The 24,511-nt window shown below is 33.7% G+C and overlaps 2 protein-coding genes across 4 annotated transcripts; both read right to left on the bottom strand.

Annotated features, from left to right (window-relative positions):
- Positions 1-7,624: 7,624 nt before the first annotated feature.
- Positions 7,625-10,612, bottom strand: LOC107897052 (subtilisin-like protease SBT3). The gene has a single exon (XM_016822392.2). The coding sequence runs from the start codon at positions 10,209-10,211 to the stop codon at positions 7,923-7,925; it is 2,289 nt and encodes a 762-aa protein (XP_016677881.1). The 5' UTR covers positions 10,212-10,612; the 3' UTR covers positions 7,625-7,922.
- Positions 10,613-12,590: 1,978 nt separating this feature from the next.
- Positions 12,591-15,544, bottom strand: LOC107897051 (probable serine/threonine-protein kinase At1g01540). Of its 3 annotated transcripts, XM_016822390.2 has the most exons (7): positions 14,697-15,532; positions 14,430-14,534; positions 14,156-14,278; positions 13,881-14,051; positions 13,660-13,789; positions 13,338-13,547; positions 12,591-12,908 (listed from the first exon to the last, which is right to left on the bottom strand). In XM_016822390.2, the coding sequence occupies exons 1-7, from the start codon at positions 15,329-15,331 to the stop codon at positions 12,756-12,758; spliced, it is 1,527 nt and encodes a 508-aa protein (XP_016677879.1). In that variant the 5' UTR covers positions 15,332-15,532; the 3' UTR covers positions 12,591-12,755. The 3 variants fall into 3 exon arrangements, with proteins under 3 accessions (XP_016677879.1, XP_040950391.1, XP_016677880.1); XM_041094457.1 differs by lacking the exon at positions 14,156-14,278; XM_016822391.2 differs by lacking the exons at positions 13,881-14,051; positions 14,156-14,278 and having other exon boundaries at positions 14,697-15,544.
- Positions 15,545-24,511: the final 8,967 nt, after the last annotated feature.

Consider the following 24,511-nt stretch of genomic DNA (forward strand, 5'->3'; position numbering starts at 1 on the left):
TTTACTGGGTCGATTCTATCCCAGGCCTATCTACCATTGTTCAGTCGCAACTCCCAGGCCATGCCTTATATCGCGCCTGAATTCACCAATGGTTCTATGAACCAAATTACCACCGATTTCCTTTTACTGGGCCGATCGTTTCTCAGAAGAGCCTGCCCTAAAAGCTATGGCTACCTCACTTGGGTTTGTTTCTTGTTGGCCCACTTCGGTATCGAAATTGTCTTGTTGGGTCAGACTATCTTTCCCATCATCTAGAGTTTCCAAGGTTTAGAATCGGGAAGCATACGCTATTCCTATTCCCTCACCATCTTTTGCTTTCGTTGTCCTTGGCGACCTTCTTCCCCTTCGTTCCACTAGTACCCACGGGCCATAACCATTACTCATTGAGCCTTTGGGGTTTGAATTTCTTGTCGCTGTGTACTCTCTTTCCTCCCCACAAGAAAAATAGACTGTGGGAAAGTACTCATATTCGATCCGCTGAAGGGAGCCATTGATGAAGACTTGAAAGATCATCGCTTTTTCAAGATTCACATAAACTGCCATTTGTGCAAACCTCCCCCGAACCCCATTGTCTGTATTAAAATCTAACTTTGCCACCTGCCTAACCATTCCACCTATTTCTTGTAAAATCTTTCGATTATACATGTGCCTAGGTAATCCCATGAACCGAATCTACACCATTACTATGTTTGGAAAAGGTTGCAATGTGTTAAAGTCGATAGTCCAAGGCTGCACTATAAGGTATTGCCCGTAAACAATCCACAGACCTTGACAGAGAACCTTCTGAAAATCCCCCGAGCTTTGAAATTTTTCTAAGAAGTACCCGTTCTCAACGTCCATTAGTCGAAACGGTTGTGTCGACTTCCAGAGGGAGCATACATTATTGTACAATGCCGAATATCCAATGTTTTGACCAAGGAGTTTGATTACCACGGTGAAGGCCATGTCTTTATTAAGAATTTGGTTAACCCTCTCCGAGAAGTCGATCGAAGGTATGCCATTAACCAAGGAACATTTTACATCTGCTTTTGACAGATCAAAGTCCTCATCTTCCTGGCAACTATCTATAATAATTGTTCATTTATCGGCGTGGATGCTTATTCGTATCAACCAATCCTTCCAAGACAGCAATTTACCCATCATAGGAGCTGCTTCCATTACCACATTTGGGTCTCAATCTGTCTCTCAGATACGCACATTTTTCATAGAGCGAGTTGCGCCTTTCTTATCGTCTCTATTATCCTTCTCCAGAGAACTCATAGTGAATCTCTTATTTTATTTATATATTTATTTTTAATACACTGAAAGAGTAAAACAATAATATCAATTATTTAGATTTTAATTTCGGACATTATAGATATATATTTTCTAGAGCTGTTCATGGGTCACGCCACCCGCTTAGGCTTGAAAGTCCGCTTGAAAAATGAGAGGGTTTAGGTAAAAATATAGATCTAAAAAAATGGGTTTGGACAAAAAATAAGTCTTGTTTTCTAAATGGCGAAGGCCTTAGGCAAGATTTTTTTTCCCAGGCCCGACCATAATTTGACTACTTTTTTTTTTGCTGCTGTTATGTTGTTTTGCTACCATTTCACTATTATATTACTACTATTTTATTGTTGTTATTTGGATATTATATAACTCTTGTTCTATTGTTAATTTTGCGACTAATTTAAAAGAATTTACTTGTTAAGTTACAATTATGTTAGTGTTATCTAAGTATAAAGATTTTTTTAAATTTTATTTTAATTTGTTGGGAAATAATTATTTTAATGTTTTTAATATATTTGATATATTATATTTTTTAAATTTATTTTATATAAAAAATCTAAAACAATTAAAACGGACGGGCCGAGCTCGAGTTTAATATTTTTTATTTGGATTAGGCTTTGACAAAATTTTAGACTCATTTTTTAGATCAAGATGGACTCTAACTTTAAAAAAAAGATTTAAAATTTTGCATCGACTTTATCTAAAATCAACCTGATCTTATCCATAATCAACTCTAATATATTCTAAATATAGAATTATTCTTATGTTGAATTTTTTTTCCTATTAAAGAAAACAATATTTAAAGCTAATGAACAAAGTTGTAGTTTTAATGATATTAGGTGGCATCATATGAAGGAAGTCTTTCACCTTTTCTTGCAACAAAATCTATGCGGATATTATTTTTCTAATCACGTTTAAAAATTTCTACTATTCTTAAGTTTTAATTTTTTTAATGAAACAAAAAGCTCCACAAGAGTCTTAGGGTGGTTTGGATGGGCGATGAGTTGCTGTGCGTTTAGTTTATTTTTTGTCTTAAGCTACAAGATCACTACAGTATCTAATCTTACCACCACTGCTATTTTTACACTAATCGCAGATAAACGCACTACCCATCCAAACATATACTAATTCTTACATAATTGACCACCCTTTATGTGGTTTAAAGGTAGTTGTTGCACTCTAGGTGATGGATCCTCCACTTAAGTTTAGCACATAAATAAAACTTACGCTTAAGTCAAGCACCATTTGTATAATTTATCTATAATAACAAGTTATTTAAATCAAGGTTTTTGGAATTGAATTGATGGTCGAATTAATTAGATTATTGATTCTCAGATCGATCAATTTATCCAATTCAATTAAATAAATAATTAAAAAATAGAAAAAAGATTTCAATTGATTCGCAAGTCAACTAGTCTAGTCCTTTATTCTGGACTGGTACCCTAACCAATTCTTAGTCTAATTGGCTAATTTGATTTGGCTATGAAAACAGTGAATTAAACAGTTATAATTGGTATTAAAACATGTTCCACCTTTGTCCAATACCCAATAATCACATAAAAAAGCAAATACCTCAGGATTTATATGCAACTAGACCTTTTTATAACAATTGCCCTATATAATAACATTGCATTATAGCAACACCAATTTTTATATTTTATTTTTACCCTTTATAACAACCAGGTTTGTTGTATTTTACTAAAATTGGTTTTATTTTTAAGTGAAATAAAAGTAATAAAATGTTCAATTAAATAAAAAAATATTTTAAAAATGAAATTATTTTATAAATTTTATTAAATATATAATCTAAATCTTAAAAAAAACTTAATTTAAAAATTCAAATATATTCAAAGGAAGGTTGATCGTAGGTCAAACTCAGAAGCATCCAGGGAGAAAAGAAAAAGAAAGAAGTTAGTGGCTTTTGAGTTTCTGGATCTCTCTCTAAGGAAAATTAAGATAAATGGAAACGTATAAGAAACTAAACATTCATTTTCAGTCCTAAAACAATATGACATATAGTGTTTTGTAAGCTAAGATATTGAATGACTGTCAAATGATTTGTTCTTTTCTAATCACGGAAAAACCTTGTTCAACTTATTGCTTCAAATTTCCCATTTCTACTACCTTCATTTTATTTTTCATATTTAATTTAGGTTTCGCTATCTGAATTTGCACGATTTACCTATATTTAATTTATAAAATTATTTTTTTTATAATTTGAATAGAATAAAGTTTAACCTAATCTACTAAAATAAGCTTACAGTCAATATGAATTACTATTTAGCGTTTGACTGTAGCTCATGTTTTGAATGGTTGGATTGCTCTTATTTGGTTTTAGCTCTAATTTGGACATACTTTATTGGGTGTGATTCCATTTCATTCAATAACATATTAAAAATTCTATTATATGTGTATTTTGTTTGTGTTCAAAAATAATATATGACTTGAAACTACTATCAGTAAAATTTTTTGTCTAATAATAATAATAATAATAAAGCATTAGTTGTAGTGCTAAAGATGTGATTTTATGCATGTCAATGGCATGGGTTCAAATATCATCACTATAATATTTTTATTGACTTTATTTTAAATGTAAAAAGACAAAATTGCCCTTGTAAGAATATAACTTATTTTCAATATGTAAGGGTAATTCAGTAATTTTCCCCAAACTGAGTTGATGTTGATGTCTGGTTAACTCATGACACCAGTTTAATTAGGAGTTTAAATAATAGTATAGATATTAATGGTTTTCAAAAAAAAAAAATTGTCCTAGGAGAAATGTAATGGAGGAGTAATTCAAGGGTAAAAGTACCATGAAAGTCATTATATGATGTTTTATGCATTTCGGTCCTACTGAAAAATAGACAAATTGATCCATGTATGTTAGATAAAGGAGCAAAACATTCCATCTATATAAATGTAATGGAGGAGCAATTCAAGAGTAAAAGTACCATAAAAGTCCTCATATGATGTTCTATATCCCTATATGTTATTTTCATTAGGGGTATGCACTCGGTGGGTTCGGTTTTTATATGGTTATAACTAAATAAATCGTTTTTAGCTTCTTCTTTTTTTACTTTATGTGTATGCATTGCGTGGATTTTGTCCAATTTTATATTAAAACAACCATAAATGTCGAACTTAAACTTTAATACATAATATCTCAATTTTTACCAACAATATCAAAACCTTATTAAAAAACTATTACATATTTTAAATTATCATTTCAAAATTCCATAAATATAATATTGTAAACAATAAGCAATACCACAATATTAACATTTTCCCTTTTAAAAATGGCAGAGACAATAATTTCGATAGACAATAAAATATGGAGCTTTTTAGATGATTTTCAGATTTGAACAAATAATAATAATTATGTGTTCGGACTCAATTTCTTTGAGGATTTTACATTATATAAAAAAACAATTATCTATTAAAACTTAATTCTAAAAGTATATATCTTTCAAAAAATATATATTCTAAAAGTATATAAATTTTATAATAATAAAATTAATTATATAAATGATAATTTGGGTTTAGGTTTAGTTTTCAGCTTTTTTTAATTTTAATTTTTTAGATTAAATTATTTAGGGTTTATAATTTAATTTCATAAATAAATTAATTATTAAGTTGGGTTTATAATTATATTTGGTTTGGGTTAGTTTAAATTTAACATTTTAGGTTGGGTCCTTGGGTTGGGCTTCTATTATGATTTGAGTTGGGTTTAATATAATGATATTGGGCTGAGTATAAAATTATTTATTAATTAAAAAATCAAAATAGGTTTATTGGGTTTGGATCCTCAATATCAAAACTGAACTGATTTAACCATTTAAGCCGAATTAGCTACCCAAAATAATCGAAAATTTAATTAATCGAAAATTTTTGGTTTTTTCGGTTCAGGTTGTTTGGTTTCATCGGTTTAATCGAATTTTTTCTCATCCCTAATTTTATGTGTTATATATGTAGCATAATAATAAATTTAACCCCTAACATTTACATGTTTATTTAATCGGCCGCTATTATTTTATTTGGAGCTAATTGTGTCTAAATATTTTTATTGTTTGATGTATTACTATTTTATCTTATATGTCATCCAATAAATAATTTAAAAATTATAAAAAGTTAAAAATCCAAAATAAATGACAAATGGTTTTTAATTTTTTTTATTTTACTTAAATAATCATTATTATTTGATTTAAAATTAAATAATTCTTTCAAATAAAAAAATCAATTGTTTTAAAGCCAATTAAAAATAATTATTTATTTACATAAAAATTATTAAAAGATGCATATTTTTTATACCATATTAAAAGTGAAGGATAAGTGAATTATTATGAGATAGATCTGAATAAGGTGTGTGAAGGTATGTTATTATTATATTTTAAGTACTATTTAAATTTAATTTTAAAAGAGTACAAACCTAACATGCAAATAGATTCAAAGTTTTAAAGCATTTAACTGGTGCCATCAGAAAGAATGGTGTCACCCCTTTTTCATCCAAAGAGTAATAATTGTTTCATTGGGTCTTTGAACGTTTTATATAATTATATTTCGGTTCGGTATCACTAATGACAACAGCGACACTCAAAAAAATTTTTTTTTTAAAAACCAGAGGTGGTGATGTTAATGACAATGGCGTCACCAACGTTTATTGTTCAAAACGAAGTATTTACATACATAATTTTCAAAGTGAGTCATTTTTGTAAATAATCAAAAATTTTAGATACTTTTTTATAAAAAGCCCATGTTTAGATATGCATTTGATCGGTATGTTAAACATGAATAGAGAGCATGCATGTAAATACGTACCTTCCAAAGTTTGGTGACTGGTTTCAATGTAGGCTGCATTCATAGGCAGAGAGGGTTTGTATTTTTGGTCACCTGGTTTAATGGCTTCGTCTAATTCAACCCCAGTGTCAGTATTTCCCTATTACCGTTGTATACGTCGCCTATCATTTCATCAGGCTCTGATTGTTGGGTTCACTAAATTAGAGTTTTAAGAAAAAAGCTTGGAAGAATGAAATCTCTACATTTGTTACCTAATACCTATCCTTACTGTTCAACTGCAGTTTTAACTTTTCCCTTTACAACTCCTCAACGTGAACCTAAATTCTCAACAATGGTGGACCGAGAAACGTGGCAAAAAATTCCTACCTGAAATTTATAAGATTTTTGTGTTGATGATTGGGTTCGGTTTCAAAAAAAAAAAATCAAGTTTTAGTCCATTTTAGGCTTCACCTGCTTAAAAAGTCCGTTTTATTATTTAAAAATTAATAATATATTTTTAATCTATATTTTACATATTTTTATAATTTAATTTAATTTTTATAAAAATAATTATTTAAATTAAATCCAGGTCGAGTCAATCTAAATTATAAAAATACTTGTCAAATTTCAACCCAAGTTGAGTTGAATTTACCGTACCACGCGAACTACTCAACCCATGGAACAGGTCTAATGTTAAAACATTGGAGTTACATTATAAAATCAAAACAAAGTCTTATATTACAATTTGGTCGATAAAATTACTATAGAGACCTTTGTAGTAGGAGTTAGTTTGTACTTTGCCCTTTCTATTTAAAAAATAGACAATTTAGTATTTATATACTAGATTAAAGAACAAATGGTCCTTTATGTTAAAAATTTCATCTATTTTTACTATTAAAAATTGGTATGATTAATAAAATAAACAGAAAATGACACATGTTGTGCCACGTGTATCTTATGCTGACGTACATGGATCAGTTTTTAACAATAAAAATGCATGTACTTTTTAATAGAAGAACAAAAATACTATTGAATCTAACATATAAAAATTTAAAAAAAAATGAAATTTCCCTCGTTGCATAATACTTTTATTGAATTGGATTATCAATGATAATATCTCTTTAGTCTCCCATATGCATACATCAAAGTTATTATTGTCTTTTTTCTTAATTTGAATCAAAGATGGAAGAAATTTTTTTATGAATGGAATTAGTAAATCAAAACATAAAACTATGTATATTTATTTAAAATTAATGATATAGTGTCCCAAATGTTAAATTATAATCATTATGATTTCTAAAGCTTTGGGTCGATATTGAATTGTCCCAAACGTTAAGGTATTGAAAGAAGGTAGAAAAGAAAGAAATTTATAGAAAATACCCCACAATTTGATGTTAGGTAACAGTGTGAAATCAGACCATCCAACAGTCTAAACCAACAACCTTAATTATTTTTAGTTGCACAAATTTTCACTCTTCCTAGCTTTTTGTTTTATGTGCTTTTTCTTCTTCTTTTTAAACACGATTGTCAAAAAATAGCCATGCATGGAATAGGATAACATAAAATAAACGACCTCCAGACAAGCAACTAACACCCACTTGATTATTACTATTAATTATTGTAACCAAAGTCTTGATTTTAATTAGTTCCACCTTTTTGTTTTTGTCTGAAGCTTCAACTCTTGGGTCTTTCTTTTCCTCCTTCGATAGACATCATATCAATTATTGAAGCTGTAACAGTCTAAAATTGTTTAACGACAGTAAAAATTACTAAACAGAACCAAACAAATATCTTACAAATATATAAAAGATTTTTTAAAAAAATTAAATACATTTAGTGTATAGAATTTGTAGTCAAGACCATGGTTGAAAACGATTTTGTCATTTGTCGATCTTGTAGCTTGTGGCAACAATGGGACTTCTAACAACATGTTTTCGTTGGCTGTCTTCCCAAATGAGATAACCAAAAGACACAGTCTTATCAAGCTGTCTTGGACCTTCAATGCTCAACTTGAAGCTTCTCTTCTCGTTTATTTCCTTGAAGACCAACGTGTCTGGCTCCACACTTACCTTAACCCCCTTCATTGCTGTCAAACTTGCTTTGTAGATGAAGCTTCCTTCTCCAACATTAGTCACCGTTCTTTGAAATTCCTTCACAGTGTTGGAATCCGGTTTCACATTCCTGTCATTGAAATACGCTATAAAAGAAGGGTAATTGAGATCTAAAGAAGGGTTGGAACACTTGTTTGAAGATGATCCTGTGATGGTTTTTATTTGTTGTGGTGTAAAGTTTAGACCGCAAAGAAAGTCGATGTAATCTTGGACTGTAGCATCGTATACGATCCCGGGGTCAAGCGCTTTGTTGGGATTGATATGGCCAGCTCCCATTGCTAGTGGAGTGGCCGGTTGGAGATTAGTACCGATATCCTCGATAGGATTGCCGGCGTTATCGATGGGATCCGACGTAGTCATCAAGGCTGATCGGATCGCTGTGGGGCTCCAATCCGGATGTGCCCCTTTCAGGAGTGCTGCAATTCCTGCTACATGGGGGCATGCCATGGATGTTCCCGAAAGTAAATTGAAGCTACTAAACAACATATCGTCATTCAAACGAGCCACTCCGATATTTAGCGGCCAAGCAGCTAGGATTGAGTCACCAGGGGCCATAATATCAGGCTTGAGGACCGATGGAGCACTATAGGATGGTCCTCTAGATGTATAACTAGTTACAGTGGGTGAGGGTTTGGAACCCAGAAATGTTGTTTTAAACTCAATGCTGGCTTTTGGGTTTTTATTGGTCTTAATGTAATCGACGACAATATCGCCACCTTTTTGTTCCAGGAAAATGGCTGGTAAAGGGCTTTGAGTGAATATATCCAAGAGGGTACTATTTGTTATGAAAACACCAGCTACATTCCCCGCCACTTGAATGCTGCTAAATTGGTCATTGAGGGAATCTTCCTTGCCTGGATCTTGGCAAACAATAATCATTCCCACAAGTTTCTTCAACTCTTTGGTCTCATCACATTTGTCCATGAAAACAATTGGGTATTGGATTGAAGAAAAATTCCCAGGATAAAGAGCAGCTCCTCTGACATAACCATCGGTTCCAAGGCTTAAACTTGCGCCGAAGGATCGATCCATTGTACCGGCAGCCACAGTTAAAACCCAAGGGGTTCCATTATGTAGGGTCTCTAAATCTGGGCCTTCATTTCCTGCAGATGTAGAAACGAAAATGTTCTTCTCTATAGCAGCAAATGTGGCTATTGCTATGGGGTCTTCATACAATTCAAGCTCATCCAAGCCAAATGACAAGGAAAGAACATCAACACCGTCATTAATCGCTTGATCAATTGCAGCAATTACATCGGTCGTATATGAGCCTTCATCCCAAAGAGCTTTATACATGGCAACTCGAGCCCCTGGAGCCATTCCTCTAGCATTTCCCTGGGCATATCCAAAGTATGAAGCATCTCCCACATATGTTCCAGCCGCAGTTGATGATGTATGAGTCCCATGTCCTGCAGTGTCCCGTGGAGAATTCATTGAGATGGTGATACTAGGATTGTTGGCAATCAAACCTTTATTGAAAGACCTTGCACCGATGAGCTTTTTGTTGCAGACTGAAGAGTTGAATTGGGTACCACTCTCACATTTCCCTTTCCATCTAAATGGAACATCATTCATTCCATCATCATTAAAGCTCTCACTTTCCGGCCAAACCCCGGTATCAATCAGCCCAATAATAACATCTTTTCCGAAACCCGACGCCGGCCACAAACCGGCATCGGAACTCAAGCCAAGAAACTTGAAAGAATAAGTAGTATCGAGCTTCACAGTTTTGTCTCTAATAGAAGAAACATACCCCCGAGAGTTTTTCAAGGCCTCAAGCTGAGCCAGAGTGAGACTCGCACTGAAACCTTGAATAACATGGTTGTAACTATAGAGAAGTTCAGCGGTGGGGATGGTTGAATTGGTGTTAGCTCTCAAGTTAGCAGATAAAGATGAAAGTGTAGCCAAGTACCAGCTTTGGCGGCCGGCGAAAGCTTTGGGCATGGCAGAGTGGTCCATGTGAATGATATAGTTGTCGGCTTGTACCTGCTTTGTAAAGATGAATGATAGACTAAAATAAAGGCAAATAAACAGGAGATTGATATGATGAGCTGCCATGGTAGAGATTGGAATTTGGGAAGATGATGATGATGATGATGAATTTTGTAAAGTTTATATACGGAAATAGGATGCGTGGGAACTTGTGAATTGTCTGAAAGATATCCAAACAAGAAAATTTTGTAAAGGCCTTATCTATCAAAATCGATCTTGCTTGTGGTGGGGCAGAGCTAAGATTGAACAAGTTCTGTGTTATTTCTAATTTCATGGTCCTTACAACTTGCAAGTCAATGAAAAAGTGAAACAGGGAGAAATACGGGCCAATTAATTCAGATTTTAGAAGCAAAGTGTCTTCATAGTTGGTGGCAGTGGCAGTAATATGCAATCCAAGTACTTGAATAATTGGTACAATATGGGGTCGTTTTGGAGACCAAAACTTGCAAGAAAGCAACAGCAATTTGGCCCATATTTTTGGGAGTTTCTGAAACTTGAAAGATACTGAAGATTGAGAATGGCGTTAAAGAAAGGGGTTGTCGACAAAATGTAATCCTGGGGAATGGTCGGCATTTCCATGAGAAGTTTGGGAATGGTTGGCCTTAATTTTTCTTTTTATAATTCTCTCTTCTCCCTCCTTGTGTATTGGTAAAGCTTTGATGTTCATTAAAATCTTATACCTCAATGATATTTGTGACTGAGAGGAGTTGTTTAATCTCATTACAATTTCACAATCTTATTTTTTTTCATCTCTAATGTTGTCTTCTTTTTTTTACCTTATTTTACATGTGTTATAGCAAAATAGAGATCTCCCATCCCTTTCACTAGGTATGAGATTTTATGACCAACAAAATTTTATCAATAAACACGAGAGAAATTCATGAAAGATAAAATTTATGAATCGTCAATGTATCAAATATAATTCTTTTTTAAAATAATAAAATTTCTTTAATTATTTTACCGTTTTTAGTCAAAAGTAGGGTATCTATCATCGATAGACATACCAAAAAATGCTTAATGTCACACCTTGTTAGTTTTTTATAAGCATAACTTACAAATAAATAAATAAAAGCATTTTAACTATTTTACCCTTGAATAAGATATAAAGTATTTAAGATAAACTACACGTTGGTCACTCAACTTTCATAAATTTTTATTTTGAACACTAAAAAAAAATTACAAATTAAGCACTGCTGTTAACAACCGTTTTCAATTTTTAAAAAGCCAACGAGTAATCAAAAAGAAAACTTATTAAAGTCAGGTGACTAATATGAGTGTACAATAACATTAAATTAACAGGGTAACCAAAATGAAAACTTCTTAAACTTGGGTAACTAAAATGAAAGTAGTTATTAATCGCAGTACCCAATTTGCAAATTTTTATTTCTAGTGCCCAAAATGAAAACTCAAGTATTCAATACACGAAATGTTAACTGTTCTCTATGTAAACCGTCTTAAAATCAAGGACAATATTTTGAGCAAGTGCAACTTCACATAATCAAACCAGGCGCAAGCTACATACATATTACGAATAATAAGCTCTCTTTTTTTCTAAAGGAAAAAAGTGCAAAGTGGTCACAACTTGGTCACAGTTTCATTGCAACATTAATTCTATGTACCTATACACCCTGTATTGCATGGATGTGAGCCATATTTTCTAAATCCGCCTTAAATTGCAATTATTAAAGCCTGATTACCACTAAAATTATAAGATATTTGCATCATTGCATGCATCTTACTGTTAGTAGATTTTGAAGTTGTAATGCTTACTCTGTCAAAAAAGTTGATCTACTCCACTTTGTAACTCACAGTTCAAACAGCTTTCCATTGCTGGAATGTTAGGATTTAAGCCTCAATTATTACAAGAACTTGGTCATAAACAAAATAATAGAAAAGAAGAGAAAATTTACGTTAAGCAAACACAATACGATGGATTGAGACACACACGTCATATTCAAGTAACATTATAGCACATCTAACTATTATGAAGGAAAGCTCCAATGTTTCCACCTCCCTTTTTAGTTGTCAAGGTTTGCTCCCGTCGCAAGCAAAGCCCCCACACCCTTTAAAACCCGGATGGTCATGCAATACAGATACATGTGAGTTGTAGGACCCCCAATGTTACAATTCATCACCCTCTGACCTCCCAATATGTTAGCAACTGACATTTGTATACTCCGATATTTTTACTACGACCTTCGATTCTAATAATTCAAGCATCCCAGCTTCAATACTAGATAATATGACATATAATTATCATTGTCAAAGCTCGAGGAACATGAGACGGGTTTTGTTTATCTAACAACTAATGAACCAAATTATAGACCTGAAAGAAGCAACATGGCAGCATGGCCAAGAACATGATTAATCATATTACCAGCTGAAACTATATAGCAAGAAACGGTAATTCATGCATCGATTATATACCAATTGAAGATACTGAGCTTTGAAAAATAAAAACAAAAAAATATTGCATTTAAAGATGACATGTATAGTATATACACAGAGGTGGAAGTGGTGTTTAACTATGCTGGCTCTCCATGGAAACAAATAGCTAAAGACGATGTGTGAATTCACCTTAACCCGAGTTTGAATGGCTATTTATTGCTCTTAGGATTCTTGTTTTCTCCATAATGATCTATTAGTTTGGGCACCACTTTCATACCCACTACTATCACCGGATTCGTTTACACGTTTGTCAGTCAATCTATTCTTTACATCATCTCGTAGTGAGCGCATGTTCTCCCGTCCATCTTTGCGTTCCTGAAATTTAAATGTAGAAAGAAAAGTGACATGTGGCAGAATAACGTCGACAAGTTTAGGCACAATTAATATGTTCGATAAATTTTGACTTTGCAAAAGCATTTTTCTTAAACACATCTGGACCAAAATATCATCCAATGGATTCCAGCGGAACATGAATGTTCCTACTTCCTAGTAAAAAAATGTTTCATTTAGCAGTTAAACTTGAGCATCACTGGAAATTGCTAATCTTCTCTTGATTTTCTCATCAATAATGAAACTAATAAAGATGTTGCATTATACATGATGAAACATGCACTCTTGTCAACCCAAGCAATTTTAACATGCGAAACACATTGCTTAACAAAAGAAACACATGGAACAAAATATTGTACAAAATAATCTACCAGAAACAAGATAAAATTCAGAACTAATGTTACGTCAACTTACATCTCTAAACGGGAACTCATCGGCTTCTAGCATATGAATTACATGCCCCATTTTAGGCCTTTTCTGAGCATTTGGGTCCACGCAGCGTAAAGCAACTAAAAGGGCTCGCTTCAGTGCTCTGGAAGAAGGCTTCTCTGGTAACCTTGGATCCAAAACACCCTCTGCATTCCTGTTGCTAACCATGGATTTAATCCACTCGACCAGATTTACCTGAAAGTTGGAACAAATTGCATACATATTACAAGAATAAAAGACCAAGAAAGCCATCAAGCTTTGAATCATAGGATAATATTATCAATTGACTAAATTAAGGCCTACAAACCTCTCCTTGAGGCCGGCTGTAATCCACCGGAGTTCTTCCTGAAATTATTTCCATAAGAAGAATGCCAAAGCTGTATACATCACTTCTCTCGTTTAGCATGCCTGTGCTAGCATATTCAGGAGCCACATATCTACAAAACAGAGGCAATACTAGCATATCAGATGACCATATGAAAACATTAGATAACCATGAAGATGTTCATTAACAGAAGTTCGACCAACCCGAATGTTCCCATCACACGAGTGGTCACATAACTCCTCCCAGACCCCAAGAGCTTGGCAAGGCCAAAGTCAGATACTTTTGGATTCCACTGCTTATCAAGCAAAATGTTGCTTGACTTGATATCACGATGAACAACCTTAGGTTCAAGTCCCTCATGCAGATATGCCAACCTAAATTTCAGTTTTTGCAAACAACAACATTCTCAACAAACATAGGGAAGAACACCAAGGACAATTCAAGTTCGGTTACCATTTTCTGTTAACCGAAAATTTACCCTTTCGCAGTTCCAAGCACTATATTCATACGGATCTCCCATGTCAAAGGGCTGCAAGGTCCCACATCTCCATGAAGCCATTGTTCTAAATTCCCATTGTCAACATACTCATAAACAAGCATCCTATGACCACCAAATTAAGTATGATAGCAAATCCTAGCATGATGCTGAAGTTTCACAATTGTAAAAGTTGCAAGTTTTAACATAAAATTCAAACTTCCAATGCTGCAAATTAAGATCAAAATGCAACAAAAAACAGAGAGTACGTATGTACCTATGAGCTCCTTCAGCACAATAACCAAGTAGTCTCACCAAATTCTTATGCCGTACGCGCCCAATTGCTTCCACTTCAACCTTAAACTCCTTTTCAGCTTGACCTCTAAAAGAAAATACAAGAAGAAAAACGAAAACAAAAGTCAAGTTTCCCCCAACACAGAACTCCATGCTTCAAGGGCTATTCTCATTTCTCAAAAAGTTACACTAATACAACAAATGCATTAAATAGCTTAAATTTAACCCCAAAAAAGGGTAGCCTTTTTACCTATTATTTAGCAGATTCTTGACAGCAACTTTGCTATTGTCTTCCAAAACTCCACGGTAAACAATTCCATAACCCCCTTCACCAATCACATTATCCGCCGCAAAATCATTTGTAGACTCCTCAAGCTCCCTCAATGTATACCAATGTCCCCACCCCAAGTGGGAAACTTCCGGAACCGCCCTAACTGTCATCCCTTGATCACTACACCGTGCCTCACCTGACCCGTGACTCGACCCGGATCCACGCTCTGGAGACGCTACCTTATGATCCTTCCCTATCTCAATGTGAATGCCGTTGCACCTAGAAACAGCGCCGCTGCCTTCTTCCGGATGAAGAATCAATACAGGGTCGGATTCCGGAAGTAGGACAGGGTTAGAATGATGGGACGGTTCGACGCGGATTTCTTGAAACTCCTTAGAAGCGATGGGGATACTGGAGTTAAGAATAGGCTTAACAACGTTGTTGCTGCTGCAGGTTGCTTTGTTTTGGCGTTTACAAGTGATCCAAAGGGAAACAAGAAAGAGAACGATAACTATAGCAGCTCCAACGCAGAGTCCAAGAACAACCCATAATTGCAAACTGAAAATAGAGGTGCGTTTCGACAGCTGATCGTTTAAGAATGAATAACCAGACATTATCACGAGTTACTTAGTTTCCTAAAAGAAGAGTCAAATTCAAGGTATCTTTTTTTTGCTCAAGAAATGAAGTGAGAGGAGGAAATGTTGAGGGAAAGATGATTTAAACGTGGCCATGGAAGAGGGAGCAAAGAGTGAAAACAGTGGAAGCAGACTGCAGAAGACAAAGAGAAGGCTGCAGCTGGCCTGATGTAGACGTAGCAATTTTGTCACGACAGCATTGGAAGACATAAATAAGATACTAAAAAAATCATTTAAAACTAAACATAAAAACAATATATTAATGATTTATTTAAATATAATTACAATACATAAAAAAGGATAAATATCGATTTTATACATTAACTTTGTTTTCATATGTAATTTGATACATGAACTTTGATTTAGTGTAATTATATACATAAAACTTGTATTACGATTTATAGGTATAAACATGAAGGCTTTTTTATCTCAATAATGTGAAAAAATAATTAATTACCAAAATAGGCACACAAAAAATTATTTATGGAAATAAGCATATGTTACAGTGCCTCGTCGGTGCCGCCTGACACACTGACGACACCACCCATTTTTCTCCCCAATCATTCTATCATCATTACCAGTATGTATTTTTTAAAGATACCTGAAAAATACAGGTATACCAATTTTAAAAAAAAAGAAAAATATATATTTTCTAATGGTGTTGTCGCCGTGCCAAGCGGCACCGCTATTTACCTGGTGGTCAAAGGAAAAAAAAGTTGAAATCTAGAAAAAAAAAAGAAGCAAAAATGAAAAAAAGAAAGGGCATGGGAGCCCATGATCGTCCGGGCGGCATCGGCCTAACGACCTGCTGTGGACGTGGCTCCCATGCCCTTTCTTTTCAATTTCAACTTTCTTTATTCTGTTTTTTTTCAGATTTTAGCTTTTTTTTTCCTTTGTTTTTCCTTTGATTACTAGGTAAGTAGCAGTGTCGCTTGACACGGCGGCTACACTTTTATTTTTTTTTCTTTTTTTGAATTTGGTATACACGTATTTTCTGGGTATTTTTAAAAAATACATATTGGTGTCGCTGGACACAATAACGACACAAAAAAATTGTTTTTTTAAGTAATGATGACAGAAGATTGGAGGGAAATGGGTGGTGTCGCCGGTGTGTTAGGCGGCACCGACAGGACACTGTAGCGGATGCCTATTTCCGTAAATAATTTCTGGTGTGCCTATTTTGGTAATTAACTTTTTCCAAATTATTGGGGTAAAAAAGCCAGACATGAAACTTTGAGTTTGAGTCAATATTTGTACGCATTTAAAAAAAACAAATACATATATTTATTTTCATATTTGATTAATATAATAGTTTGTTATGCAATATATTAACGTAAAAAAGTGCTAATTTGATCATATTATTAGTAATTTCTAAAAATTTAATCAAATTAAAATTTAATATATAAAATCGCACAAAATCAAAATTCATATATAACATTGCACATCAAATTAAAATTCATGTATAGTTTAATATTTCTCCCTACATAAAAATATATACAACTTCGAAGATTATAGGATATAGTATTATTCTTAAAGTTATAATAAGGAAGAGATTTTTAGAATATTTTGTTTTTGTATAATTTTTCATATATTTGTAATTTATGCTATATAAATTTAATAGTTTTTGCTTTTTTTGGATAAATTACAAAATAGTCATTTATGTTTGGTTAATATTATGTTTTTGTTATTGAACTTTAACTTATTACAATTTAGTCACTAACATTATCATTTTATAACATTTTAGTCATTGTACCTGTCATGAGCCGTGGATCAAAGCCCGTGACTAATTCACAAAGAGTGTCCCATGAAGGTCAATTTGGTTAAATGAGGATCATTCGATCCACTTGAACTGTCCCAATTTGTGGAACATATGGAGAAGTCCATCTATTTGAAGCATTGGTGAGCGAGTGAAGCACTTAAGGAAAATTAAAGCTACATTAGTGAATATGGAAAGTAATATTGCAATATATGTAATATGATAAGATTTGGTTTTGTAATTTTAGGGGATTATGTAAATCTCTTAAGAATATCAATTGTAGATAAATTTTAATCTCGATCATCGATGTAAAGTAAGTTGTATCGTTGGATCTGGGGGAGCTCAATTATAAATAGAGGCATTCCCTCTTATTTGTATTCATCCCATACTTGAGTTATAACAGCCCGTTTTTAATGGTGTCGAAAATAGTAGTTTCGGAACCACAATTTCAACAAGCGAGCTAGTAAATATTATTTATTTAATATTTGTGAGTATTTCATAGAGTTGTATTTAAACATGGTTAATAAATTTTAATGTTTAGACAATTAATTTAGTAAAAAGGACTAAATTGTAAAATATGCAAAAGTTAGTTTCTATTAAGTAAATGTGTTAAATAGCAATGGAAGGTAAATTAATGGACCAAGTGTGTAAATAAACTATATAATTAGATAGTGGACAATTATGGACAAGGTTTTGTTGAATTTAAGTATATTTAATAAGGGTAAAATGGTAAAAAGGTAATTATTATGAGAAAAACAATTAGGAAAAGAGCTATCATCTTCTTCCTTTATTTTTCCCATAGTTGAATCCTCCATTAGAGAATTTAGAAAGCTTCGGTCAACATTTGTTCATGCATGGTAAGTGATTTTGATTCCATTTTTAATGATTTTTATGTTTTTGAAGTTATTTTAGTTTAATCTAGCTAACACGGGGGTTAAATTATAAAATTATTAAAATTTTAGGGACTATCATGAATGATGTAGGTGTGTTTGTGAACTTATTTGATAAATTCATGAATTTGATAGCTAATTATAGTTATTTTGTTAAGTGATTTTTAGTAATTTTAATGTTTAAGGATTTATTTTTTAAAATAGTAAAACTCTATGGAAATATTGTGAAATGGTGATAAATATGGGTTGATTAGAAACCCTAGGAAATTTAGCTAGCATGAATGATGGTTAAATGTGGTTAATTTGTAAGTTTCGGGTGTAGAGACTAAATTGCATAAAAGGTAAAATATTGGGGTAATTTTGTAAATTGATAATAAAAGGACTTATAAGTATAAGGACTCAAATCGCAAAAAAGTCAAAGTAGCAGAGTAGTCGTCAGTTTGTGTTAGTAATCGTTTTTGTATAGGTAAGTTTTTATATTGATTAAATTTTTTTTAATTGTTATTTTGGTTAAATTGTCGATTAATGTTGTGCTTTATATAATTCTAGTTGATTGTTAAATGTTAACTAGTGACTTGGATTAAATTATAATGTTAATTAATTTGATGATTGTGTTTGAAAATGTGAATTTCATAGATGTATATTTGACAAGGTATAATAGATTGAATATAAAGGATTTGGATATGTAATGTGTCCCGTTTGAAACTTGTGAATGCTTAGGATACAAATGACATATCATTAAGGGTTATATAGTTTCGGGTGCTAGTCTTGGATGACCTACCGATGGCTGAGGTCCTGCATTTGTTGCGGATTCTCCACAGCTCGTGTAAGCAGCATTGTATAGCTTTACATCCCAACCCACAGCTCGTGTGAGCATATTACAGATATGGTTACAGTTACAGATACAGACACACTTTGTGTGAGCATGGTTCACATGTATCCGACATTGTTTCATTTTGTTCAACGATAATAAAAGCTTAAACGAGTGAACTTAATTATATGAAATGTTATGAGATCATGATAGATGAAATGGAAAATTTGGCATAAATGCTTTGGTTAGAATAAGTAATTCAAATTGGAAATGTGATTAATGAAATGTATATTTGAGTTGTTACTAATACATGTTTTATAAAATGATAAGATTATATGTTACATTGTTGAGCTCACTAACTTGTGGGACTTGTGATGTGTATAGGATTTTAATGAGTTCATGAGCATATTAATGGAATTATGCATGAATTAGATAAATTGAGTCTATATGGTAAGTTTACGTTTAAGATTTATACGAGCTCATTAAGCATTAATTGCTTACGTTAGTTGTTTTTCTTTTCTTGTAGATTGATGCAGTCGTTGAAAGCACTAAAAATATCTTATCCCTAATAAATAATATGAGAAAGAATAGTAAAATGGAAGTAGGGTCAAATCTTCAGGGACTGGATTTGCATAATGTCTTGTTCCGTGAAATCCCAGACAGAGTCTTGCCCAAGAAAACCTGCGTTCCTAGAAAAAAATAAAAAAATAACAGAATTAAAGGTTTGGATCTAGAAACGAAAAATAAAATAAAAACAGAATTAAGAATATTGAATCGAAGATTCGAGAAATTAAAAATAGAGTTGAGAGAAAGGAAATTCTTATGGGAGGTTACAGGTCCAGTTGTCTCGTTCTGCCTTGGGTTCAATCCTCAGCTTTTAGATGATCCTTCCCAAACCGAATAAGCTAGTTATAGTGGAAGAGAATGCCTACGATCACCAGCTCCAAGGATTTAGACTTACGATTTAGTGGAACCTGACTCTAGACAACAATCGCTTCTGTGGGATCGTCTTATGCTAGATCAACACTTTTCAATGGCGAATCCCACGTCATTTTGTCTCTTGGGCTCATTAACCTCTAACGTAGTAAGCTAACGAACCGACTGTGCAACCTTCCGAAAACATACAAAGCGGCCGCCTTTGCATACGTTGAAAAGCTTACTTCTTAAGGGACATGGACGGAAGCGTCAGCCCTGTAGTGCGAAGAAATAATGAATACTCGACGAGGAGGCTAAGTACGGACTCTAAGCCTCAAGAACCCTTTTTGGGGAATATCGACAACCTTCAGCTAGATGAGTTTAGTGGCTCATGGTTGTGGTGGAAAAGAAAATAAATAAAATAAAAATGGAGAATTTATTGAAAGGAAATATGAGAAGAACAAAAGCCTAGACTTTTGAGGAGAGAGTGTTTATAGAAAAAGATGGATGCCTTTTGAGTCACTTCACTCCCTATTTATAGTGCTAGGAGAGATAGTCTAATCCTACTTAAACTCCCAAAAGATAAATACATTTAATTGAAGATAAATAAAGATAAATAAAATAAAATCCTAAAATTAAATCATCCTTAATAATTATCTTAATATTAATTATCCTAATTAAAATAGAGTCTGATAGAATAAAATCTCTTCTTTTTGCATTTCAACCCTTATTTCCTCCATGCTTGCACTTTTGGCACCAACTTTTTGTTGTGTCGCACATTGGCCTATTTTATCTCTAAATTCACGTTTTTGGCCTTTAATTTTGCTTTTGCCTCAAATTTAGTCCCTATGAGATAAAAGATCATAAATAGCTCAAATTAGCAGGATCATACTCAGAATAAATACATAATTAATACATAAAAATACGTTATTCTAGAGTGTTATCATAGATCATCGGAAAGTTCGATCGGTTGGAACCTAGTCGAAGTACATACACACTATCCGTCCATCATTTGGTAGATGTTTTGGTTATTTTGTTGATGGTTGTAAATGACATATAATAGGGGCTATTATGTTATTTTTCCAATATGATATGGGTTGAGCTTACCTCTAGCTTACTTGTATATATTACTTAGTTTTGGCTTGTAAGTGTCTATGTATATGTGTTTGTGGTCACTTTGTTTATGCCTCAAGAAAGTAAATAGATTATGGTGAAATGGATTGTAAATGGAATGGTTAAATTGGTTTGATATATGTTTAAGATATGAACTTGTAGAATTGAAATTGAATTAATTTAGTGTGTGAATTACGGTGTCAAATGATGACATATTGGTTAGGCACTTAGGTTGAATGTTTTGGTATGTTTTAGGCTTGATTATATGTATTTTGAAAGCATGTTTATGGTTAATTTGGTTTTGGATTGGTACTTAAGGAATTAGTATTGTTTTGCCTTGTTTTGAAAGCAATTTTAGGAGCACACGGCCTAGGACACAAGCTGTCACACAATTGTGTGCCACGCACTGTAACACCCCGAACCCGAGTCCGACACCGGAGTCGAACACGAGGTGTTAACAAACTTTGAAAAATTTCCAGACACTGCCCAATCTGTGTACTAGTCGCTTTAAAAATCATATCTTGAGCTTCACAACTCGAAAATCAGTTTCGTGATTTTTCCCTGAAACTAGACTCATATGCCCATCTACATATTTTTTTCTAGAATTTTTGATCGGGCCAATTAGTACAGTTTATTAGTTAAAGTCTCCCATGTTACAGGAATCGACTACCCTGACCTTTGCGCATTACGACTTGGATATCTCCTTGTACAGGGCTCCAATACTGATGCTGTTTGTTTCTATAGAAACTAGACTCAGAGAGGAATCTATACATATATGGTATGACTCCTAATTATCTCTGGTTAATTTATAATCAATTTCCAAAGTCGGAACAAGGAACCCAGAACCTGTTCTGACCCTGTCTCACGAGAACCTTAATATCTCTTAACATACTGTCCGTATGATTTTTTCGTTACTTTCCTATGAAAGTAGATTCTTCAAGGTTTGTTTACATAATTTATTCACTATTTAATTCCATTCCTACTATTTTTAGTGATTTTCCAAATCTACGTCACTGATGCTGTCAGCATCTACCTTTAAGGTAGGCTTTACCTATTTCATGGTTCAACTAGCCCTTTTTGCATACATAGCACAATTTATGAAAGTGATTAACCATCCCCGTGGCCAATCCTTGTCAAGCATATCCACACTAAATGATTATAACATTATACTTAAACACATATAAGCCATTTTCACATGGCTATCCAAAACTTATACATCACATAAAGTACTCGAAAAACAACAATGGGTCGTCCTAAACATGCCATATCAAAATTCAACCAAAAGAGTACCCAAAAGAGCCTTTGATAGTGTGGGCGACTTCGACTTCAAGATCCCGAGTCCGATAGCTGGAGAACCAAAAATCTATAAAACAGAGGAGCAATGGAACGAAGTAAGCAATTTATGCTTAGTAAGTTTTGAGCAAGAAATTCCAGCATAACGAAAGCATAGCACACATTTAGCTAAACGGAATATTTCATAATACACAATTTTTCCAATATCAAACTTACTTCACAACGTTAACCCTTATGTACATACACAAAAGACCAACTTAGCCGAAGGCCGGTAGCTCGTTCATCAACTGAGCGAATATTTATTTGTAAGAGCTCGATTGAATTCAACACATACGTAACATATCCCAATATTGGGATGTTTTTCGAGTATTAGCTGAAATTTTACAGCAAGCTCATTCATTACCAAAATCACGTACCTTCGGAATTTAACCGGATATAGCTCCTCGTTCAAGTGCCTTCGGGACATAGCCCGGTTATAGTAACTCATACAATGCCTTCGGGACTTAACCCGGATTTTAAAACTCGCACGAATGCCTTCGGGACTTAACCCGGAATTAGTATCTCGCACAAAGGCCTTCGGGACTTGACCCGGAATTAATAACTCGCACAAATGCCTTCGGATCTTAGTCCGGATATAGTCACTTAGCACAAAGCCTTCGGGACTTAGCCCGGACAGCATTCAATTAATCATGCACATCTAACAATAATTCATGGCACATTCGTATTTCATTTTCATTTGCAAAACTCAAACACAAGGCACATATCATCCTTGCACATTCGGCTCAATAGCCACACATAGAGCATGATTTTCATTTGCTTAAAACATGATTTAATCACATCGTAATTTAAGCTCTCTTACTCAAGAACTTACCTCGGGTGTTGTCGAACGATTCCGCTAACTATTCGACCACTTTTTCCTTCCCTTTATCGGATCTATTTCCCCTTTGCTCTTGAGCTTAATTAAACAAATAAATTGATTTCATCATTTAGGCATCGAAAAGATGAACACAAGGCACTTAGCCCATATTTATACATTAGACATTAAAGTCACATACATGTGAAATCATGCATCAACACAACATATTAGCTAATTTTTCCCCCTTGGCCGAATATGCATGTCTATTTTTGGGGTCGATTTCAACACTTAATACACACATATACACACTAGTAAAGCATCCTCCCCCTTTCCATCAATTTAACACATGCATTGCTCATTAACATGCAAAGTTACATTCGGCCTTAGCACACAACTTGCTAGCCGATTCTTCTCCATTTAGCAACCAATGCACATATGTGCTCACACAAAAATGCTAAAAAGGAGGTTCAAGAATCATCAAGTCATCATCACATGCATCATTAACAAGCTTCATATTTAGCATGCAATGGCATTAACACAACCTCTACCTAGGTCGAATCTTAACTCATCCTCATGTCTCATCACCACCACATCAAACATCAACCAAGAATGATGCATCCATGGTCAAGTGTCATTTCCATCACATAGCAAGATTTAGACCATGGGCTAGGTAGAACTCAAGCTAACAACTAAAACATGCATGCATCTCATGGAACATCATCAAACATACCTTAGCCTAGCTACATGCATGGCCGAACCTCTTCACCTTTCTTCTTCCTTCCTCCTTAAAATTATTGGCCAAGGATGAACCAAAGGATGAGAAATTTTTTTTTCTTTGTTTTTCTTTCTAGTTTCGGCAAGTATGAAGATGAGAAAAGGATGAACAAAAATTCTCTCCTTTCTTTTCTTTAGCTCACGGCAAAAGGGGGGAAAAGAAAACAACTACACACATTTTTCTTTTTTTTTTGTATTCACCATACTCCTTTTCATTATTTAATTTCCATGCCCATTATTTTATTTTTTCCACCCATGATGCACCAACAAGACATGTCTATGACATGTCTTGGCCATCAAACTTGGTCTACCATGCTTGTCATGGCCGGCCACTACTAGTAGGGGGGAATTTGACATGCAAGTCCCCCCTTTGTCCACATGCACTAATAGGTCCTCACACATTGACCTATCACATTTTAGAATTTTCTCACATAAGTCCTATTGACTAAATTCACATGCAATCAACCAAATCGAAGCTTGAAATTTTCACACATTCATAATTACATATTCTAGACAATAAGTATCACATTCAAACATTTCGGTGACTCGGTTTAGCGGTCCCGAAACCACTTCCCGACTAGGGTCAACTTTGGGCTGTCACACGCACAATCACACCACACAACCGTGTATGATTTTGATTTTAAGTGCAAGATTTTTCACAAAGAAACAGGTTGTTACACGGCCATATGACCTTATTACGAATTGCACATGAGTTGAGACATGGCCATGTAACCCATATTTCAAATTGTAC

Source organism: Gossypium hirsutum, chromosome D05, assembly GCF_007990345.1.
Source record: "Gossypium hirsutum isolate 1008001.06 chromosome D05, Gossypium_hirsutum_v2.1, whole genome shotgun sequence".
Taxonomy (NCBI): Eukaryota; Viridiplantae; Streptophyta; class Magnoliopsida; order Malvales; family Malvaceae; genus Gossypium; species Gossypium hirsutum.

Excerpts from the sequence above, each read along its gene's own strand:
- LOC107897052 (XM_016822392.2), bottom strand. The coding sequence starts at position 10,211 with ATGGCAGCTCATCATATCAATCTCCTGTTTATTTGCCTTTATTTTAGT.
- LOC107897051 (XM_016822390.2), bottom strand. The coding sequence starts at position 15,331 with ATGTCTGGTTATTCATTCTTAAACGATCAGCTGTCGAAACGCACCTCT. Across the intron at positions 14,535-14,696 it reads AAGAATCTGCTAAATAATAG|AGGTCAAGCTGAAAAGGAGT; the intron begins GTAAAAAGGCTA and ends ATTTTCTTTTAG. Across the intron at positions 13,790-13,880 it reads CGTGTGATGGGAACATTCGG|ATATGTGGCTCCTGAATATG; the intron begins GTTGGTCGAACT and ends TCTGTTTTGTAG.